The sequence below is a fragment of the Gopherus evgoodei genome, chromosome 8, assembly GCF_007399415.2.
Source record: "Gopherus evgoodei ecotype Sinaloan lineage chromosome 8, rGopEvg1_v1.p, whole genome shotgun sequence".
NCBI lineage: Eukaryota > Metazoa > Chordata > Testudines > Testudinidae > Gopherus > Gopherus evgoodei.
The window spans coordinates 55,502,263-55,520,843 of record NC_044329.1 but is presented as its reverse complement, the minus strand read 5'-3'; the positions used below and the strand labels follow the sequence as shown (position 1 = coordinate 55,520,843).

The 18,581-nt window shown below is 44.6% G+C and overlaps 1 protein-coding gene across 2 annotated transcripts in view; it reads left to right on the top strand.

The window, feature by feature from the left end:
• Positions 1–18,309, top strand: part of ACBD6 (acyl-CoA binding domain containing 6) — a 156,623-nt gene extending 138,314 nt beyond the window's left edge. The window contains exons 7-9 of one of the 2 annotated variants that reach the window (XM_030572016.1): positions 2,337–2,367; positions 15,606–15,709; positions 18,056–18,309. In XM_030572016.1, the coding sequence (XP_030427876.1) occupies positions 2,337–2,367; positions 15,606–15,709 (135 nt within the window). In that variant the 3' untranslated portion in view covers positions 18,056–18,309. Of the gene's footprint in view, positions 1–2,336; positions 2,368–7,749; positions 8,315–15,605; positions 15,710–18,055 lie in introns of those variants that run through there. The other variant, XM_030572015.1, reaches the window with a different exon arrangement.
• The last annotated feature ends 272 nt before the right edge of the window (positions 18,310–18,581 follow it).

The following is an 18,581-nucleotide window of genomic DNA, read 5'->3' as shown; positions in this document are numbered from 1 at the left end:
TAACAAAGAAGATGGTCATTAAAAAGTGACAAAATTATTACTACAGTTCTGCAGATAAACGGGGGTAAAGGAGAGCATTGCACAGAGCCAGATCCTCCTGTGGCTAATAACTCAATGGGAAGCAGAGATGCAACTGGTTCATCTGACACAAGCACCCTGCAGGGTGCTGCACTGTGGGGTGCTTGCTGCTGCTCTTTCTAGCAGCTGCAACATGCACACCCAGCATCTGCTGGCAAGCACTGCCTTCTGGTGACAGCATTTGTGCTTTTCGGCTTTGAGACCTGTACGTGCCTCTGAACTTGCCGGCTGTGTTCCCTGGGGGTATGCTGCGCAGGCCAATCCATTAGCTGAACGTGCTTCTAACAATGCTGAGATACACACGCTATGATGGAATTTTGCACAAGGAGAAGAGGCTCTCTGTGACTCTTCCCCTTCGCACTTGTGAACCAGCACAGCAGAGCCCAATACAATTTGACTGATGTAATGTTTTTCTGTACTTGTTTGATCAGCTGGGTGGGGGACGGTTTTGCACTATCTTCTGAAAACTGCACAAGAATTTGTATTTAGTGTTAATAATACACATCTATCAAAGCTCTTCATATAGTAATGATTTAGGGGGAAATTTTCAAAAGTGAAAGGCTCCTAAGTCACCTTGGAGCATAGTCAGTCACCTAGTCTATTTTGAAAATATTACCCTTAATTGCCAGCAGGAATTCTGAGGCTAAGACTGCATCCATTTTGCACTAAAGCAGTAGCATATATGCAGTATTGGCTGTTAGAGCCTGTTTCATTGAGAGAAGAAATATTGGCTTTGACACTGAGGTTGTCCCTAATAATTTTGAAAAGCTGCTTGGGAGCTTTGCCTTCACCTGAACAGCTGTCAGAGATCCTGCTTGGAGAGCACCTCTGGCAATGCACTCAGCCTCCTTCCAGTGTTGCATTGCAGTCGCAGGACTGGCCAGGGACCCCGCATTTGGCTGTGGTGTTAGAATCATTGATTTTTCTGAGCTAGACGTGTCAGTGCTCTGAGCTGAGTTACGCTGATGTTGTGATGTAACTAGGCGTTCTGATGAGTTGCTGGTGTGTGTTCACTGTGTGCTGAGCGTATGAAAGGCAGAAGATACAGTAGAATTCTGACTGCTGTTTAGCAACAAAATGGCAAATTAAATTTAATGTGGATAAATGTAAAGTAATGCACATTTGGAAAAAATAACCCCAGCTATACATATAATATGATGCACGTGCATCCGACGAAGTGGGTATTCACCCACAAAAGCTCATGCTCCTAAACGTCTGTTAGTCTATAAGGTGCCACAGGACTCTTTGCTGCTTTTACAGATCCAGACTAACACGGCTACCCCTCTGATACTATAATATGATGGGGCCTAATTTAGCTACAGCTAATCAGGAAAGAGGTCTTGGAGTCATTGTGGATAATTCTCTGAAGATGTCCATGCAGTGTGCAGCGGCAGTCAAAAAAGCAAACAGGATGTTAGGAATCAATTAAAAAGGGATAGAGAATAAGAAGAATATCTTATTGCCCTTATATTAATCCATGGTAAGTCCACATCTTGAATATTGCGTACAGATGTGGTTTCCTCATCTCAGAAAAGATATATTGGCATTAGAAAAGGTTCAGAGAAGGGCAACGAAAATGATTAGGGGTTTGGAATGGGTCCCATATGAGGAGAGGTTAAAGAGGCTAGGACTTTTCAGTTTGGAAAAGAGGAGACTGGGGGGGATATGATAGAGGTATATAAAATCATGAGTGATGAGGAGGAAGTGAATAAGGAAAAGTTATTTATTTGTTCCTATAATATAAGAACTAGTGGCCACCAAATGAAATTAATGGGCAGCAGGTTTAAAACAAATAAAAGGAAGTTCTTTTTCACACAGCGCACAGTAAACTTGTGGAACTCCTTGTCTGAGGCGGTTGTGAAGGCAAGGACTATAACAGGGTTTAAAAGAGAACTAGATAAATTCATGGAGGTTAAGTTCATTAATAGCTGTTAGCCAGGATGGGTAGGGAATGGTGTCCCTAGCCTCTGTTTGTCAGAGGGTGGTGATGGATGGCAGGAGAGAGATCACTTGATCATTACCTGTTAAATTCACTCCCTCTGGACCACCTGACATTGGCAACTGTTGGCAGACAGAATACTGGGCTGGATAGACCTTGGGTCTGACCCAGTATGGCCATTCTTATGTTCTTATGCTCATGGGGCTATGTGCTAGTTGTCTAGTTAATTTAATAAATTGCTCTGACTGGTTAGTTATTTACTTATTTATACCCCTAGAACCTGCATTTGCCTCTAAAACCAGGTTTCTTTGTTTTTCAGGATGACGAAGGCCAGACAGCACTGCATTATGGTAAGCTGGTTTTGGATTTACATTTGCCTATTAACTGCATGAGTTTTCTGTTTAAATAAATAGTATAATGTGTAAAGCATATTTCAGAAGAAGTAGAAGCAGGGAACTGTCCAGAAACTGGAGCTGGATTAACCAGGCCGGTAACTCCAACAGCAAATTCCAGTGGAAAGTGGGGGAAAGTGGTGTGCAGATGTTGTAGCAAGTGACCTTTGGAATCTCATCATATTAATCTACTGATGTTGGCCTGGTAGCAACACTGTGAGCTACACTGAGGGAAGCCCCATCCTCTCTTATCTTTACTGTCGTCTAACATCTATCTGTACCCCACCTTCACCTTCTTTCTCCGATCTTGGCTCCATCTGTGTCTCCTCCACTCTGCATGGTTAACAGGGCTGCTTTCACTTGGGCTGCTCCATTTTCTCATCTTTGGGACGCTTTTCCTCCATTGCACTTGCTGATTCATTTCCCTTCCTTAAACCTCACTGTGAAGCCTTCCTTTTCCTTTTGGTTAGTGGTTCACTTTCCGTATAAAGCCTTTTGCGGTCCTGTTCTGGATGCAGGATACTGGGTAGCATATCCACTAATCTCTGTTGCCAGAAATGTGGCTGTTGGACCTGCTAGCATTAATGTGTTGGAGGAATCATATCAAAGAGCACCGGCTGTCCTATCCCGGACAAGCCATGTGGGACAGGAGGATGTTTCAGAAACAGTACCGTGAATTTTTCTTTTAGAGAAGATTGCTGTGGCTTGAACTGATAATGAACAAGTTACAAGCCTAGCTTACGCTGGGAGCACCAACCTCAGAGGTTCTGCACTTAACAAAACAAACAGCATCTCTCCTACTTCTTGAAACTATGGCATGTGTCACTGCTGCAGTTAAATCGTAATTAGCTTTGACTTGTAAAAACCTGACCTGAGGTTCTAAAGTAAACCTTTTTGTGTAGTCTTTTTAGTGAAAATTGTGATATATACAAAAGAGAAAAGCAGAAGCTAAAATGATACGCATACAGTGCTGACATGCAGAGAATGAAGAAAAAAGGCTGATAAATCTGCCAGAATATTTTCCTAAATTAAATAATTTATCATCCTCATTTTATAGTCGCTGTGTAATTAGTGACACCTGTCACTCGGGTAGTATTTGTGCCTGGCCCTCCTTCAGACCCCTACCAAAAGGACATGAACAGGATAGCAGAATGATTGTAGAGATCAGTGCAAGATGCAGAGTTTGCATCTGGATCTAAATCTACCTGAATTCTAGGGTGTCCAGACACAGGGTTCATTAAGTCTGGCACTTTGACTTTTCCCCACCTGCCCCTTTATGTACAGTCCATTGTTCCTCTTACTTCAAACACTGCCATTCCTATCACTCTGATTTGAAATAATTCATTGTTTATTGTAGCAAACAATGGTGGCTCTGCTGTCTGAATAACACTATCTTAATCACCTTTTATCCTCATGTTGTGTTTTCTCTTTGTCTATCTCATTTGGAGTTTTGTCCTTTCCTTGTTAAGGGGCAGATCCTATCACCTGGTCCATAGACAGAGTTTCATTGCACACGAGGATCTTCCAATCCTTCCTGCAGCAGAGGGGGCCCAAGGTGACAGAGGCTACTTTAGCCATTGGGCTGGAATAGCTCCCATGCAGCATCTCCCCTCCCACTCTCCAGCCTCTGGGGAGGACTCCTCACCTTTCCCCTTGTGCAGACTCCTAGCACCCATCTACAGTGATTGAACTGGTCATGGGTTTTGTGGCTTACTGGTAATTTTCTCAGCCACATGATCAGACTATCCAGCAGTATCTGCCTGAAGCAGAGGATGCAAGTTGTACTATATTTATGATATTATTTGTTTTCAGAAGTAAAGTAGTGCCCCTGTGGCACCCTGCCGAGGTGGGGATGGTTAATTATCACATTTTCCATTTTTAAAAAAATGCAGTTTTGATCTCTTATATGCAATGTGTTGTAGCCATGTTGGTCCCAGGATATTAGCGAGACAAGGTGGGTGAGGGAACAGAACAGATATTACCTCACCCACCTTGTCTCTTTTGGTCTCTTGTTGCTTTGTCTTAGAGCCACACAAACAAAAGGGAAACTCCCTGACTGTACAGCGGAAACCAGGAAAATGACTCTGCACAAAGTGCCATCAAGTGCACGGAGTAACTGGAGAGGGAAAGGGAATGTTTTTTCTCTACTCTTTATTTAAGTTACAGTAACAACAGTAGGTAAAAATTCTGGACAGCAATATAATCAAGGCAATAGTGTCCCTTGGGGTAAAAGCCACTATAGGTGCACTCCAAGAAAGCTTTTTTTGAAAAACCTGTATACTGTGAATAAAAAATTCTTTTAAGACGGAAAAATATTTTACCTCCAGTTGCTATATTGACGCAATGTTTATTCCTCCCTCTTCCCTCCCCTCCATTTGGGTATACACTCATTCACCGTCCCCTTCCCTATAACTAATCCACAAGAACGCCTGCTTGGATCCTTACCACTCAGGTCCATTCTAGCTCCATATGTTGTCCCCTCTCTGTGCTCCCTGTCTGAATGTGTCTGAATCCAATCTGTATAACTTTTCTTCCCTCTTTTCCCTCTCCCCATTCTGTAGCACTAGTAATATGTTACGTGAAGCCTGAAAAGATATAGTTAGTTTAAAACATTGTTTTGACTCGAGTGATTATTACGTAGAACTAGAATTTATTGAAAATCCTCAAGTATGATTGTTACTGGTGCTGCAAAGTGGGGTTATTAATTGCAACAGAGACACACAGTAGCTTGAGTAAAGTGCCTCCTTTTGGGATTGACTGCAATATCTCCTTTTGTTGCAGCTTTACAGTAAACTGCAAAGTAGTTAAATCCCAGGAGAGAGGACAGTAAGACAGGGACAGTTTTGGAGGGTTTAGCCATCCCCCTTTATGAGTACTTTGGTCTGACAGCTGTCCTTGTGGTGACAGCTCTCCTGATTACAGCAGGTGTCAAACTCTGTCCTAGATGGGTTATAAATCCTGGATCATTCCAATTGGCTCTGACCCTGGGTTTAATCGGAGGTTAAGTGGAGGCACACTCTAGTATGTGCCTCCCAAATGGGCTGCATGTTATGAGCTCCAGATGCACCCACCTGCCTTTGCTCCCCTGTAGGATTCACTGGCTTCTGGGCATTTGGTGCGTGTGGTTATATGCAATGCTTATTGCAGAGTTGATCAGTATGAGCATGGTCTCCCTTGTAAATGCCCTGTTAGTCTCCTGCTCCTCCTCACCATGCTCCCCTCCCTTTACCCACGGGGAATATTAAAATCATTGCCTCTGTATCTCCCAGAGGAAATCAAGGCTTCTCCTTGCACTTGGAATCACGTGATTTCAGAGTGGGCAGGTTCTGTATCCCCATGGGCACTCTGTCTTCCTTGTAAAGCACCATCTGTTCTGCTCGTTGTGTGCTGTGGGAGGGGACGTTGGAGTGAAAATAAAAAAAAATGAAATTCATCATCAGAACCCTGAGGATTAATGGAGTCAGCAGGCGAACTGCGCTGAATGAAAATTCATCTTCACCTGTGCCCGTGTCAGGGCCACTTCTCTGGCACTTGACAAATAGAGGTTCCCAGGGTGCCATAAATTCAGCAGCTGTTCTAACCTCCAGGGACTTGTTCATGCTGTTCTGAAATGGGTTGATGACCACTTGGATTTCCCAGTATAGCAACAGGGCCAACACATTGCCTCATGTTGGGCCTGGGCCCGAGAAATGCTCAATACCTGCTGAGCAGTCGTTTAAGGATGGAGGTACTTAGCACTCATCAGGATCAGACCCTCGGCTGGTGCAAAAGCTGGCCATTTTTCTTTGCAGTGTATTTGTGACAGAGACTGAAGGCTGGTCTGCACTAGGATCTTACATCGGTATAACTACATCTCTCGTGGGTGTGGAAAATCAACACCTTTGAGAGATGTCGCTATACTTACCTAACCCCTTGTGTCGAATTCTTCCGCCAGGGAGGTGGATTACCTACGCAGACAGGCGAACCCCTCCCACTGGCCTCAGTAGTGTCTGCACTGAGGCGCTCCAGCAGCACCGCTTTAGCATTTTCAGTGTAGAGGTGGCCAATTTCGTAAAGATCTGTCACTTCTGTAAGTACTTCCCTGGAGATGCAAGTTCTGAGATGTCTCCATCTCAGGACCAGCTGCTCAAGATCACACAGACTTGCCTCCATGGGACACCATGATATTGGGTTCCCTTGCATGGATCCCTCAGCTCTCTGGAAATGTCCCTTTCCTAAAAGTTCCCTGAGAGCTTGTTGGATGTTACTTTCTCCTGTGCTGCTCCATTTGGCACTTCTCTCTCTTCCTGCATCCCACCTGCTGCCTTGTCATCAGTCCCATCACTCTTTGTTTTAACATATGCTCCAATCACACCTCGAGTTTACTTTGATTTAAACTTTGCTGCTTGTCCCCTTGGATCTGTCGGAAACTGCAGTGTAATGTAAAAGACACTAATTACTACATCTAGCGGCATAGAAGAGTAAGTCGCTAAATTTATTAAAGTGCCTGAAATATAATTAAAACCAACAATTAACAGACAGGAAACTGTCCTCCTGACAGTCTCATAAGGCAGATCAGCACTGACACATTTTAGGTCTCAGAGGAAATCTGTGCTACAAAGTTATTTTAAGGTAAAATCCATGGGCCAGATCTTCCACTGATGTAAACAGGCACAGCTCTTTTCTTATGATTGAAAAAGGCCCTTTTTTGAACAGCCCGTGTTAAATTGGGTGGGGATAAGAAGTGGCAGCTTGGCAGAGAGTGAGCCCTTAAGAGGGGTGGAATTGGGTTTTGTTTTGGCCGAGTAATGAGAATTTGAAAAAAAGGAGTTGTTGGTGCCTGCTTGGTAGTTTCCACCTAGCAGTAACCCCTCTCTGTCCTGGAAACTGATGGGCACTAAGCTGCACGTACAGGTTTGTTTGTGCTCAGGTGGAGTTTTGGAATATAATTTCTTTTTACATCGAAAGTGTGTATCAATGGGGAGTTCATGGGCTGAGGCAGGGAAGTAAAAGAGAGGTAATAGTCTCTGAATGCGATGTGGCTCCAGAGAAGCCCTGCCTCCTGCTGCATTATGAGTTAAGGGGCGTATGAAATGAAGCAGGGGTCTCTGAAAGCCCTGCCTTGTTCTGTGTGCAAATGCATGCTCTCATGGAGGCAGGACTCCAGAGGAACCCTAGAGTTCTTTGTCCTGACCCTTGATATATGGTTTGGAACAACGGAAATATCTAGTTTGTATTGTCCCTTCCCCTTGCAGTAGTAAATTCCAAATCCAAGTAATTTGTGCTAATTACTCCCAAAGCAATATTTACCATACGCTGCCAAAAGTCAAACACCAGATTGACTCTACCCTTTGTCTCCAGCCTCCGCCTGTGAGTTTTTTGACATTGTGGAGCTGCTGCTGAAGTCTGGAGCTGACCCCACCCTCTTGGACCAAGAAGGCTGCCTGCCTGAAGAGGTGACAGACTGTAAAGCAATCACTTCCATGCTGCAGCAGCACACAGTTGGCAAAACCTAACCAGAAGGATTGCATCAGCGCGGGGCTTCAAGAATGGACAGAAACGGCAATAATCCTCCCCCAACCCTCTTTAATATGCATTGTTTTTTGAGAGCTGGGCATGACGTTTGGGCGGGCTGGGTTCCTGGCAAATCTACCAGCATAAGTCTTTGGAAGGAGAGATATGGGAAGGAGTATACATTGCATAATAGGATCCATTTTTGCATGCTCTGGAATTTATTACTGCTCTGGGTGGGTTGGGAGACTCAGACAATGCTAGTAAGAGGTGAGAAGTGAACAATCAGCATGGAAGATTCAGATGTGACCAGATGAGATCTGTGGAAATCAGGTGTGGTACCATTGAGGAAAGCTGAGTTGTATTTCCCTTGGCCCAGACAAATACTATAAATAAAAGAAAGAGCACAAGGTCATATGTTGTTCCTTTCTGGTCTTTGGATGTGGGGTAGTGGCCTGATTCCTGTGAAGCTATTTGCACTGGAGCCTTTCAGATGTCACCAGCACACTCAGCTGAGGGGGGCATTCTAGAAAGTGTTCTTCAAAAAGAAAATGACCAAAAAAAAGACGGAGCCAGTGCAATCTCCAACCCAGTTCCATGGGAGATGATGGAATTTTTAGTGTATGTGTCTCTATAGTCTAGATATAAAGTACATTAGTGCATCATAAATGATGTAAAAGGAGGAGAGATATCAGTACTGTGCCTGTATCTTGAGTGAAGTCACAAGGAATAATTGTATCATTTATGCAACTGCTTATTAAGGGGAAAATATGGCAGAGTAAAAATGTTGTTACCAGTGAGTTACTTTTATCTCCAACTCCTTGTCACGTGGAAATAGTAAAAACTATCTCTGATAGTAAAAACAATGTTTGATCTTCCAGTGTAAACAGGTCTGAACCAGGATTTTTAACTCTCCATAGGGCAGGTGCAGATACTAGTGATCTGTAAGAACCAACAAGAATCTGTCTGAAACTAACCAGCCTTGGAGAGAGGGCTGAGGATCCATTAGGAATGGCTTCTGTTTGGAGGGGTTGTGGAAGTGCAGAGAATATGTATATGACTGCAGTTTAATTGCTAGTGGGGGCGGGGTCCTGCTTGTGTTAACCAAGTCACAGTGTTATGGTCCAAGTCAACAGTGATAGCAGTGTTCAGGGACACTTAAAACATGGGTTAGACCTACCTACACTGCAAGATCAAACCATGTTTTTATTGTCTGAGAATTACTGCTCTAAACGGCTCCTAATGGCACTATTAGGAGCCCCTCAATCCAGTAGGATATACAGTGTGGATGGATCTTTAGAGAATCTGCACTATAATGAGTAGAACCTGAACTCCGTGGACCCTATCTCCTTCCCACAATGCATCGAAAGCCTGAGACCCATTGAGTCAAATGGGAATTGTCCCTAGTAAAGACTGACTAGAAACAAAAGGTTTGCGATTTGGTCCATTGACTATAGCTGCAATATAGCACCAGGCCCTTTTAAACCTACCAAGATTTGCTCTATTTTGTTGTGCGTGAGAAAATCTCTCCCATAGCAGCTGTTTACTAGCCCAAAATCTGCAGTTGCAGATAAGATGGTTTATACGTACATGAAGATGGTGGATGTTCCCCCTTATTTACCATGTGATTTTTCCTGATTTTCCTGACTGTAGCCAAGTAGTTCCTGAACCTGAAGTGAATGAGAGCTGCTGAGTTCTTAGCACTTTTTTGGATCAGCCACGTATAGAATCGTAGGACTGGAAGAGACCTCAAGAGGTCATCTAGTCCAGTCCCCTGCATTCATGGCAGGATTAAGTATTATCTAGACCATCCCTGACTGGTGTTTGTCTAACCTGCTCTTAAAAATTTCCAGTAATGGAGATTCCACAGCCTCCCTAGACAAATTATTCCAGTGCTTAACCACAGTGACAGGAGGTTTTCCTATAGTCCAACCTAAACCTCCCTTGCTGCAATTTAAACCCGTTACTTCTTGCCCTATCCTCAGAGGTTAAGGAGAATACATTTCCCTCCCTCCTCCTTGTAACAATCTTTTATGTACTTGAAAACTGTTACCATGACTCCCCTTAGTCTTCTCTTTTCCAGACTAAACAAAACCAGTATTTTCAATCTTCCCTTGTAGGTCATGTTTTGTAGCCTTTAATCATTTTTGTTGCTCTTCCCTGGACTTGCTCCAGTTTGTCCACATCTTTCCTGAAATGTGGCACCCAGAACTGGACACAATACTGCAGTTGTGGCCTAATCAGCACAGAGTAGAGCAGAAGAATTACTTCTCATGTCTTGCTTACAACACTCCTGCCCCAGAATGATGTTTGCTTTTTTTTTTTAAACTGTTTTACACTATTGACTCATATATTTAGCTTGTATTCACTATGACCCCAGATCCCTTTCTGCAATACTCCTTCCTAGGCAGTCATTTCCCATTTTGTATGCGTGCAATTGATTGTTCCTTCCTAAGTGGAGTACTTTGCATTTGTCCTTTTTGAATTTCATCCTGTTTACTTCAGATCATTTGAACTTTTAATCCTCTCCTCCAGAGCCCTCACAATCCCTCCCCACTTGGTATCATGCGCAAATTGTATAAGTGCACTCTCTATGCCATTATCTAAATCATTCATGAAGGTAGTGAACAGAACCGGACCCAGAACTGATCCCTGCTGGGCCCCAGTTGATATGCCTTTCCAGATTGACTGTGAACCACTGATGATTATTCTCTGGGAACGATTTTCCAATCAGTTATGCATGCATAATAGCCCCATCTAGGTTGTATTTCCCAAGTTTGTTTATGAGAAGCTTATGCCGGACAGTATGTAGGTTGGAAATGTGAATTTTGCATCTTAGTTTTTGTCATTCTTTTTTTTTCATAATCTTGGCCTCGATGCCTCTTTGGTGGCTTCAGTAAAGTTGTTGGTCAGCACGTGCCTGTATTACAGTAAACGCTCCCCCAACTAGTTATCCTCATGGTAGAATAGAGGGCATAGAGTCGCTGGTCCCCGCCCATGCTTTAAGGTGGTCTGTACAGAGGCCCAGTAGAGGGACAATATGGCATAAATGAGCACTGTTGCTCCCAGTGCTGGGCCTGTTCTCTGAATCAGCAGCCTCATTTCGTTCGTCAGGTTCCAAGGCTCCCAGATCAGCCCTATGGCCCATCACCCAACACCGATGAATGAGTCAATGAAAAGACTCCCATTTACTTAATGGATTTGGGATCTGCTCAAAGTTCACAACTCAAAGAAAACTTTAAACATGAAATTGGGTTTCTGGGCTACATTTTTAAATGTGGTGGGCCGTGTAAGCACATGTTTGCTAATATACACAACCAGTCCATTCAAAGCAGTGCAGTAGAGCCACAGTTTAATAGAAACAAATATTTATTGGAGAACCTGTTCACTTTGGATAGAACAGCAGGAGAAAATCATATGTGCTATGCAAATGTGACCTATTGTATGATCTGCCAGGCTGAGAGTACAACTATGATACACTTGAAAGACAGCTGCACCAGGTGGCTGTAGTAACATGGAAATACACATGCAGGCTCTCAAATTGGGAATGTCGTGATCTAGTACAGATCAGATGTAGCCGTGTGGCACCAAAAATTAATTGGCAGTTGCTGTGCAGAATAAGAAAAGCTCATTGCTTTCGACTTTTTACGTTGTGTGTGAAAGCCAGGAAATGTTGTGAATAGTGCTTATCCCACAGAAGCAGAATAGCAGGAGCTGTGGACTTTCATACACAATTATTTTTTTAAATCATTGGTTCCTTTAAGGTAGAAAAGGTGGTGATTTTTGTGTGTCCATTTCTGTTTGTTATGAAGTTGTTTAGCCTCCGGCTGTGTTTAACCACATGACAGCTGCGGTGCATTGGAGGGACTGTATGGCCAGGGATGAACATGTGCCATGCTGCTGAGCATTAGCAGTTGCGTACTTAAGTTCCATTAACTCCAGGGGAAAGTTAAAGGGTAACCACAGAACAGAAGAGGACCAGCGGCAATCAGGCTTAAAGGATGAAGCTAGAGAAATATCTGCAAACTATCTGGATTAGCGGATCTAAATGCTTACATAGTTGCTGTTAAAAAATTAAAGTTTTCCTGTGCACTACAACTAACAGCGTTTAATTCCAGTCACTTAAGGTAGGTGTTTTGACAGAGACTGAAGCATTCTCTCTCTCACCTGCCCCTTAGTCATTTTTGATTAAGGCTTTAGAGAATCCAGTGGCATACCCCAGCATTCCTCTTGGGAATACAATAGTATGAACTTGGGCATGGCTAGAAGGAGTTGCCAGATCTTCCTTAACTTAGGTCTTCCACTGACTGAGCGATGGAAACTCAAAAACACTTCGCTCACTGACCAGATGTTTCTGTCTTTATGATTGTGTCTGTAAGGGTCTGTGCAAAAGTTTCTGTCCTCCTATGTGAAATGTCAATAACAACCCCTGCAAAGTGTGCCCACGTTGGATGGTGATGCATTGCTTATAAATGGATGTCAAAATAAGTCAGTGTGGTGGTCAGAGGTACGTAATAAGTTTATCACCTGGTTCCACAATTTATCACATGACTCCAATTAATTATATAGATCTCAACTCCATATGTGTGAAGTGTGTATAGTACCCTGTCTCTCGTGTGTGTGTGTGTGTGCGCGTGCGTGCGCACGTGTATACAGGTATATTGTGCACATACGTTAGTATAATCCTGAAAGTTTGTCAGTTGCTTTTGGCTCCACCGGTGGGTGAGGGGGATATATAAACCCAAGCTCACTGTGGTTACACTGCTATTTATTTTGGATTGGATGCAGTGTTGTACAAAATTAAGACCCTGTCTTGTGCTACTGTGGGGCTGGGTAGAGGTTAAAGAATAGGGAGGTCACCTTCCTGTATTGCCTTAACATGCTGCAGCCACCTTGTCCTTGCCTGGGATTTATTTTTCCTTTCAGATTGAAGGTTATCCCTGTTTGCATTTTAATCTTCCTCAGGGAGGTTCTCTTTGATGGACAGTTTGTGTAATAAAAAGCTCTCTTAAAATACACGTGCCCGTGGATGAAAAGTGGTAGCAGCGTTGCCCACGGCTTTCATGCAGTACATTTGTGGAGCTTAGGCCTGGAGATGTTTATAGCACTTTAGGTCTGTTTGTGAGTTTGGAGCCCTTCCAAAAAAAAGAGAGCGAGACATATATTATTGTTTATAATCTGCTTTATTCTGCCAAACCTTTCCCCAGCAGCCTTGTGGATTGCTGTTTAAATCCCTCAGTGCCTTTAACTACCGATACACAAAGTGGTTAATGTGCATACAAACTAAGCTTGGCATCCACTCCAGGAAATCACTTTAATTGAGAAGCATTAAATGTTAAAATGATTAAAATATATAAAGCCACAACACCCTCGTGTAGGAAGGGCCTCGCTCCACAAGTGGTATAGTTCTAAATACTCCCACAAGTATGAGTAGTGTGTGGGCAGGCCCCTGAAATGGACAAAGCATTCGTTTTTCTGCATCATCTATTTCATGCTACTGCAGTTTAGTGCACAGCTCTGCTCTGTGGCTGGCGGTGCAAGGCTGCAAGCGGCTGTATAGAAGTGTTAAGAGAGCCAACGGGGAGAGGTGTGGTAGGAGACAGGGCCTATTTTTATTCATCATTTCTGTTTCTTCAGGCACAGAAAGCCCTTGTCCCTCCTGTTCTGTTCTGTTTACCAAAGCAGCCATGTGCTGAGGTCCTCCTGGAAAACCAATGGAATTCCAGCTTCCAAAATCCCTTTCCCAGCACATCCAGTACCAGATCAGCTCTCCCCTCATTGATATTCAGCGAAATGCAACTGAGGGCAATGGGATTACAGCAGGGTAGCTGAGAGCTGAGTTTGGCCCAGGGTAAGGCACAAGCAATGCACAGCACTGCAGAGAGGAACCTCCCTCCACGACCAGCACTCCAGTTATGTGCCTGGGAACGTGATGCTCAGATGCTTCTGCTTTGTAGTAATGTCCATCTTGTTACTTACTTCCCCAGAACTAGGGTGACCAGATGTCCCATTTTTAAAGGGCCGTCCCATTTTTTGGGACTTTTTCTTATATAGGCACCTATTGCCCCTCACCCCTTGTCCCATTTTTTCACAGTTGCTATCTGGTCACCCTACCCAGAACAAAAAGAACGAGGAATACTTGTGGCACCTTAGAGACTAACAATTTTATTTGGGTGCCACAAGTACTCCTTGTTGTTTTTGCTGGTACAGACTAACATGGCTACCACTCTGAAACCTGCTACCCAGAACAGGAGATCACAGAGTGAGTGAGGGGCTCAAACAGCCCCACAAGAGCTGAGCTGTATAGAGGGAATGGATAGTGGCAGGGCGGTTGGGGGGGAGTTTACAAATTGACAAATTTGGAAGCATTGTGTCATGCATTAAAGTGTCATGTTCCCTGTAAACATGGGCCTGCAAGGACGGGGAAAGGTAGCCAGTCAAAAGGATGTTGTTTGGACCGTATGAAATACAGTTTGTGTGTCTGTTTTCCTCTTGTTCTACTAGCACCTTTATTCCCCCCCCCCCCTTCACTGTGGGATCCCAGCTAGTGAGGCTGGCTTAGGTGCCAGAGGAGGAAGTGTCTCTACTTATCTATCTGCTCCCACCTTTCCCCTTCTAACACAGCAGAGGCCAATGTGGCGGCTAGTTGTTTGCTTCCCTCTCTCTGGGCGTCAGTCCCTTTGGTGATGCCCGCGGGTCTGCGCCGAGCTTTGTGAGGTGTGTTGAACAGATCGGTTTTTAAAGTGAATATTGAGGCCCAAAAAGAGACCCTGACAGGGCGTTTGAAGGCCTTATTGCCACAGCCTTTACTGGTTATGGTAGAGAGGTGTAGGTGCCCCAGACTCGGACCCAGCCCCCTCTGTGCTAGGCACCATACAAACACAATGGCTTGACAGGGCCCATTTATTGGTGACCTCTAGTCACCGAGGGGTGCAGAAAGCAGTATGGTATAGTACGCCCACCCCCAAAGCGCTTCGCTCCCCTCAGCCTGGAATGGACACCCGGTCCTCAGCTGTCATGCACCCCCCTCTCCTCCTTCAGCTGCATATCTTCCAGCAATCCCTTCTCCCCAGCAGCCGTGCCTGTGCTTTCCCATCCCTGTTAGCCAGAGCCTTGTTTGCAGGGGGCGAGAAAGCTGTTTGAGGTAGCGCCTCTCTTGGTCAGTGACAAAAAATGTTTAAAAATAAGTCATTTGAGCTTGGATTTGTGGGATCGGTTCTCACTGCACTGTAAGATCTAGAGGCTTTGAAAGGTGTTTCAGGGGTTAGGTGCCCAGTTCCAAGGAACTCAATGGGAGTTGGGTGTCTAACTTCCTTTCCCTTCTTTCAAAAATCTCAGGCTCAATTTCTCTGTGCCTCAGGTTCCCCATCAGTAATAGGGGGCAGCTAATAGACACCTACTTCACAGCAGTATGGTGAGGCTTAGGAATGTAGGAATGACCAGATTTGGGAAAACAAGTTGTCCGTCTAGTCTGTTATCCTGTCTCTGATAGTGGTCGACACCAAAGGTACTTCAGAAGATGGTGCTCAGTTCACTAGTCTTGTGAAGCTCTTGGCGATCCTTGTATGAAAAGTGCTACAGGGAGGGTACAGTATTACGGCTCGTCTCCAGTCCATGGGTGGAAGAAACTTTGATTTAAACTAGTGGCACAGAAGAAAAGACAGGAGACATCAGCTGCTAAAGAACTTTCCATATTTATTTCACAGAGCTTTGTGTTTGGACCATACATATCTCATGCCAACGCACAGGAGGCATAATACAAAGAAATGCACCAGGTTCTGTGTTGCTTTCCAAAGACACATGGCAATAAGTAAGTTTTTAATGATTTTTTTTTTCCCAGGAAACAAGACTTCACTTTTGGAACTGTACAAAATTTACACTGCAATGGGCTGCTGTGGTGGACTGGGGAGGAGGGATCGTCGAGCTGTGGAAAAGAGTCTGGGGAGCCATACTACGGTAGAAAATGCATTTAAAAAAAAATACAAGCAGCTTCCGTGCTACAGGATCCACGACGCTATGTTTGTCCTGGGTGTGTCTTCCGCAGACAGAGCAGGTGTCTGTGGGCACGAGCCTTTGGGGGAAGGCCAGAGGAGCACTGAAAGCTCATGGTCCCAGGCGAGGCTCGCTGCAGGAAGCTAGCTCGTTCACCAGCAACTAGCACAGAGGGTGGCCAACATGGAGGTGCTGCCAGGCAGACTGGTGGCGGGTTGCTAACTTCTGTTTTTCCCTCAGTCATTGTGTCAGTGTGGTTGGAGCAACTCCTGCAGAGGTAACCAACTAGCAAATCCAAGCGAGAGAGAGCATGCGCAGCTGAGGTGCTTTTCATTTAGCTTTCAGCATGTCCAGAGCCCTTCGACAGCAGGCAATAAACCACAGCCCATTTCTGCTTCACTCAGTTATTTTTCAGCTCACCAGCTCCAGCTTTTAAAGTGCAATGTTTAAACATGAGCATCTTCCTCCCCCACCCCCATCCACACCTGCCTCCACGATGCTAGAGCAATGAGTTCTATGCTGCTCCAGGTAGAGGCTTAGAGCAGGCAAAGAGCTGTGACAATGGGATGCCCTACATTAGAGCAGCATACACTTCAGGGGGCCACTAAGGGGAGAGACAGATTACTGTATGCTTAGTCAATGCAGTTTCTGGTTGGGTGTCAGGGGTCATTTATACCAGGCTTTAATCCTTCCTACAGGCCCCAGCCAAATTCCAGTGACTGGAGCCTGGAGGAAGAAGTTCTGGTGCACAGGGAGTTCTCTGGGATACATTTGCTGGTGACCTTATGGTGTAAATTGCAGAGGCAGCTGGCCGCAAGCCACTTGAGTGACTCAGGGTGGAAGCTACGCTTATCTGGCACTCTGGGCACACACTATAAGGGGCCACGCTTGCCTAGGGGGCACCTGGATCAGAGCTTTGGTGCCTAGAACAAAGACTAGAGAGGTAGGATCGGATTTCCAAAAGCGCCTTAGGAGCACAGGGTCTATTGAAAGGCAGTGGGATCTGTGCTTGGCCGAACCTTGGGCCTTTTGAAAATCCATCCATAGATCTTTATGGAAAAGTCCTATAGGATTCAGTAGAACATGACACTCTTTGGCCATGGTAGGGTATGAACCATCCTTTAGAACTTGTACACCTGCACTAAAAGCTACAGGAGGGTTTAAAAAATGTCAGCTATCAAGATGATCTCATTTTTTATTAGAGTCTACAGCATTTTAGAATCATTTCTGTTGAGCCCTGGAGGAAAGAGGAGGCATCAGAAAATCACTAACAAGAGAGTGTCAGTGTGATTGACGCAAAAGGAGCTTTCATCTAGCTGGTGTGGGGAACAGTGGTAGTGAGGACATGGCGGGGCGGGTTCTGGCCTTGGGTAGCTGTCCCAGTACAAGCCCACCAAGGACCTTGGGTACATACCTGCATTGCCAGCCCATGCCAGGGTCCATACCACTGGGTCTTTATTGCTATTGTTACCCTCACTAACTGGATGAAAACTAGCCTGGCTTATCTCCCTTCTGACCTAAGTGTAGCGCACACAAACGCATTAATGTCGCACTAACCCCACCATGCCTAGGCTCAAATCTAGCCCTTCCCGAAGTATGCACAGCTCCCATTGACTTCAGGGACTGTTGTATCCCCGGCTCAATTTGACCCACAAAGAGTACCAAATTGGCACGTTATGCGCCTCTTTCTGACACACCCCTACACATAGCTTTGAGCACCATTTGAACCACTACAAAATTCAAGCCATGTTACAGCCATATACAGTACAAGGCTACGTAGGCAGGCTGAGATTTTTCAAAGCCATTTAGGGGGAGAAGACACCATGTACCATTAATAGAGACTGGTTAAATTCACTAGACAGAGCTGAACATCTCAGCCACATTATTTCATTGTACTTCTATGTTCTGGGCTGGAGCTGCTACATGCCTAAAGTGTCTCAACTCCCCGTTGTTCGCTGGCATTGTCCACTACTTGTACACAGTTCTCTATTTGCATGTTTTATTGCTTGTAATACAGTTAAAGTAAAACCTTTCCTTTTCCTATTTTGATCTAACCTATTTGGCATAAATGGTTCCCCTCTCTTCCCTGGAGCCATTTCTGCTCACTAGCAACATGGCTTTCTGTTTCCTTTTCTTTTTTGTTTTGTTTTTTTTTATTCACCAGCATCGTGAGTGATCCCAGCCCAGCTTTGCTTAGTCAATTGTGGTTGTGTAGCCTTCAGAGAGAGGACAGAAGACTGGTGGTTTGGGGAAGCCCCGGCTTTTGTGTTTTAAATTCATTCCTGCCAAGTTAAAAAGGTAAAACTGTAATAATGCAACCCAAGCACTCGTGTTCCACCACTGACAGATCATTGTCAGAACAACTCAGTTCAATGCTCCTTTTAACAGAGAAATCTGGGGATGTCTCAGTACCTCTTCTCCCCAAAAAACTAATTGTAAAGAAATTGCAATGAATAAACATTGTATCTGCCTCGTTCCTTAAGAGAGATGAGGAAACTGTTTTGAATGTGAACACGTTCAAAAGATTCATGGTGAAAATGGCATCAGCTCACTCAACAGATCTGAACATGCTTGGGCATTAGGTCCTGACTGCTTACTGGTTCATGGTGAAGAATGCTTGATTCCTGTTTAGAACAGCTGAGCTGGGAAGAGCGAGCTGGGTTCCTAACTCCAACTCTGTTCAGCCCACA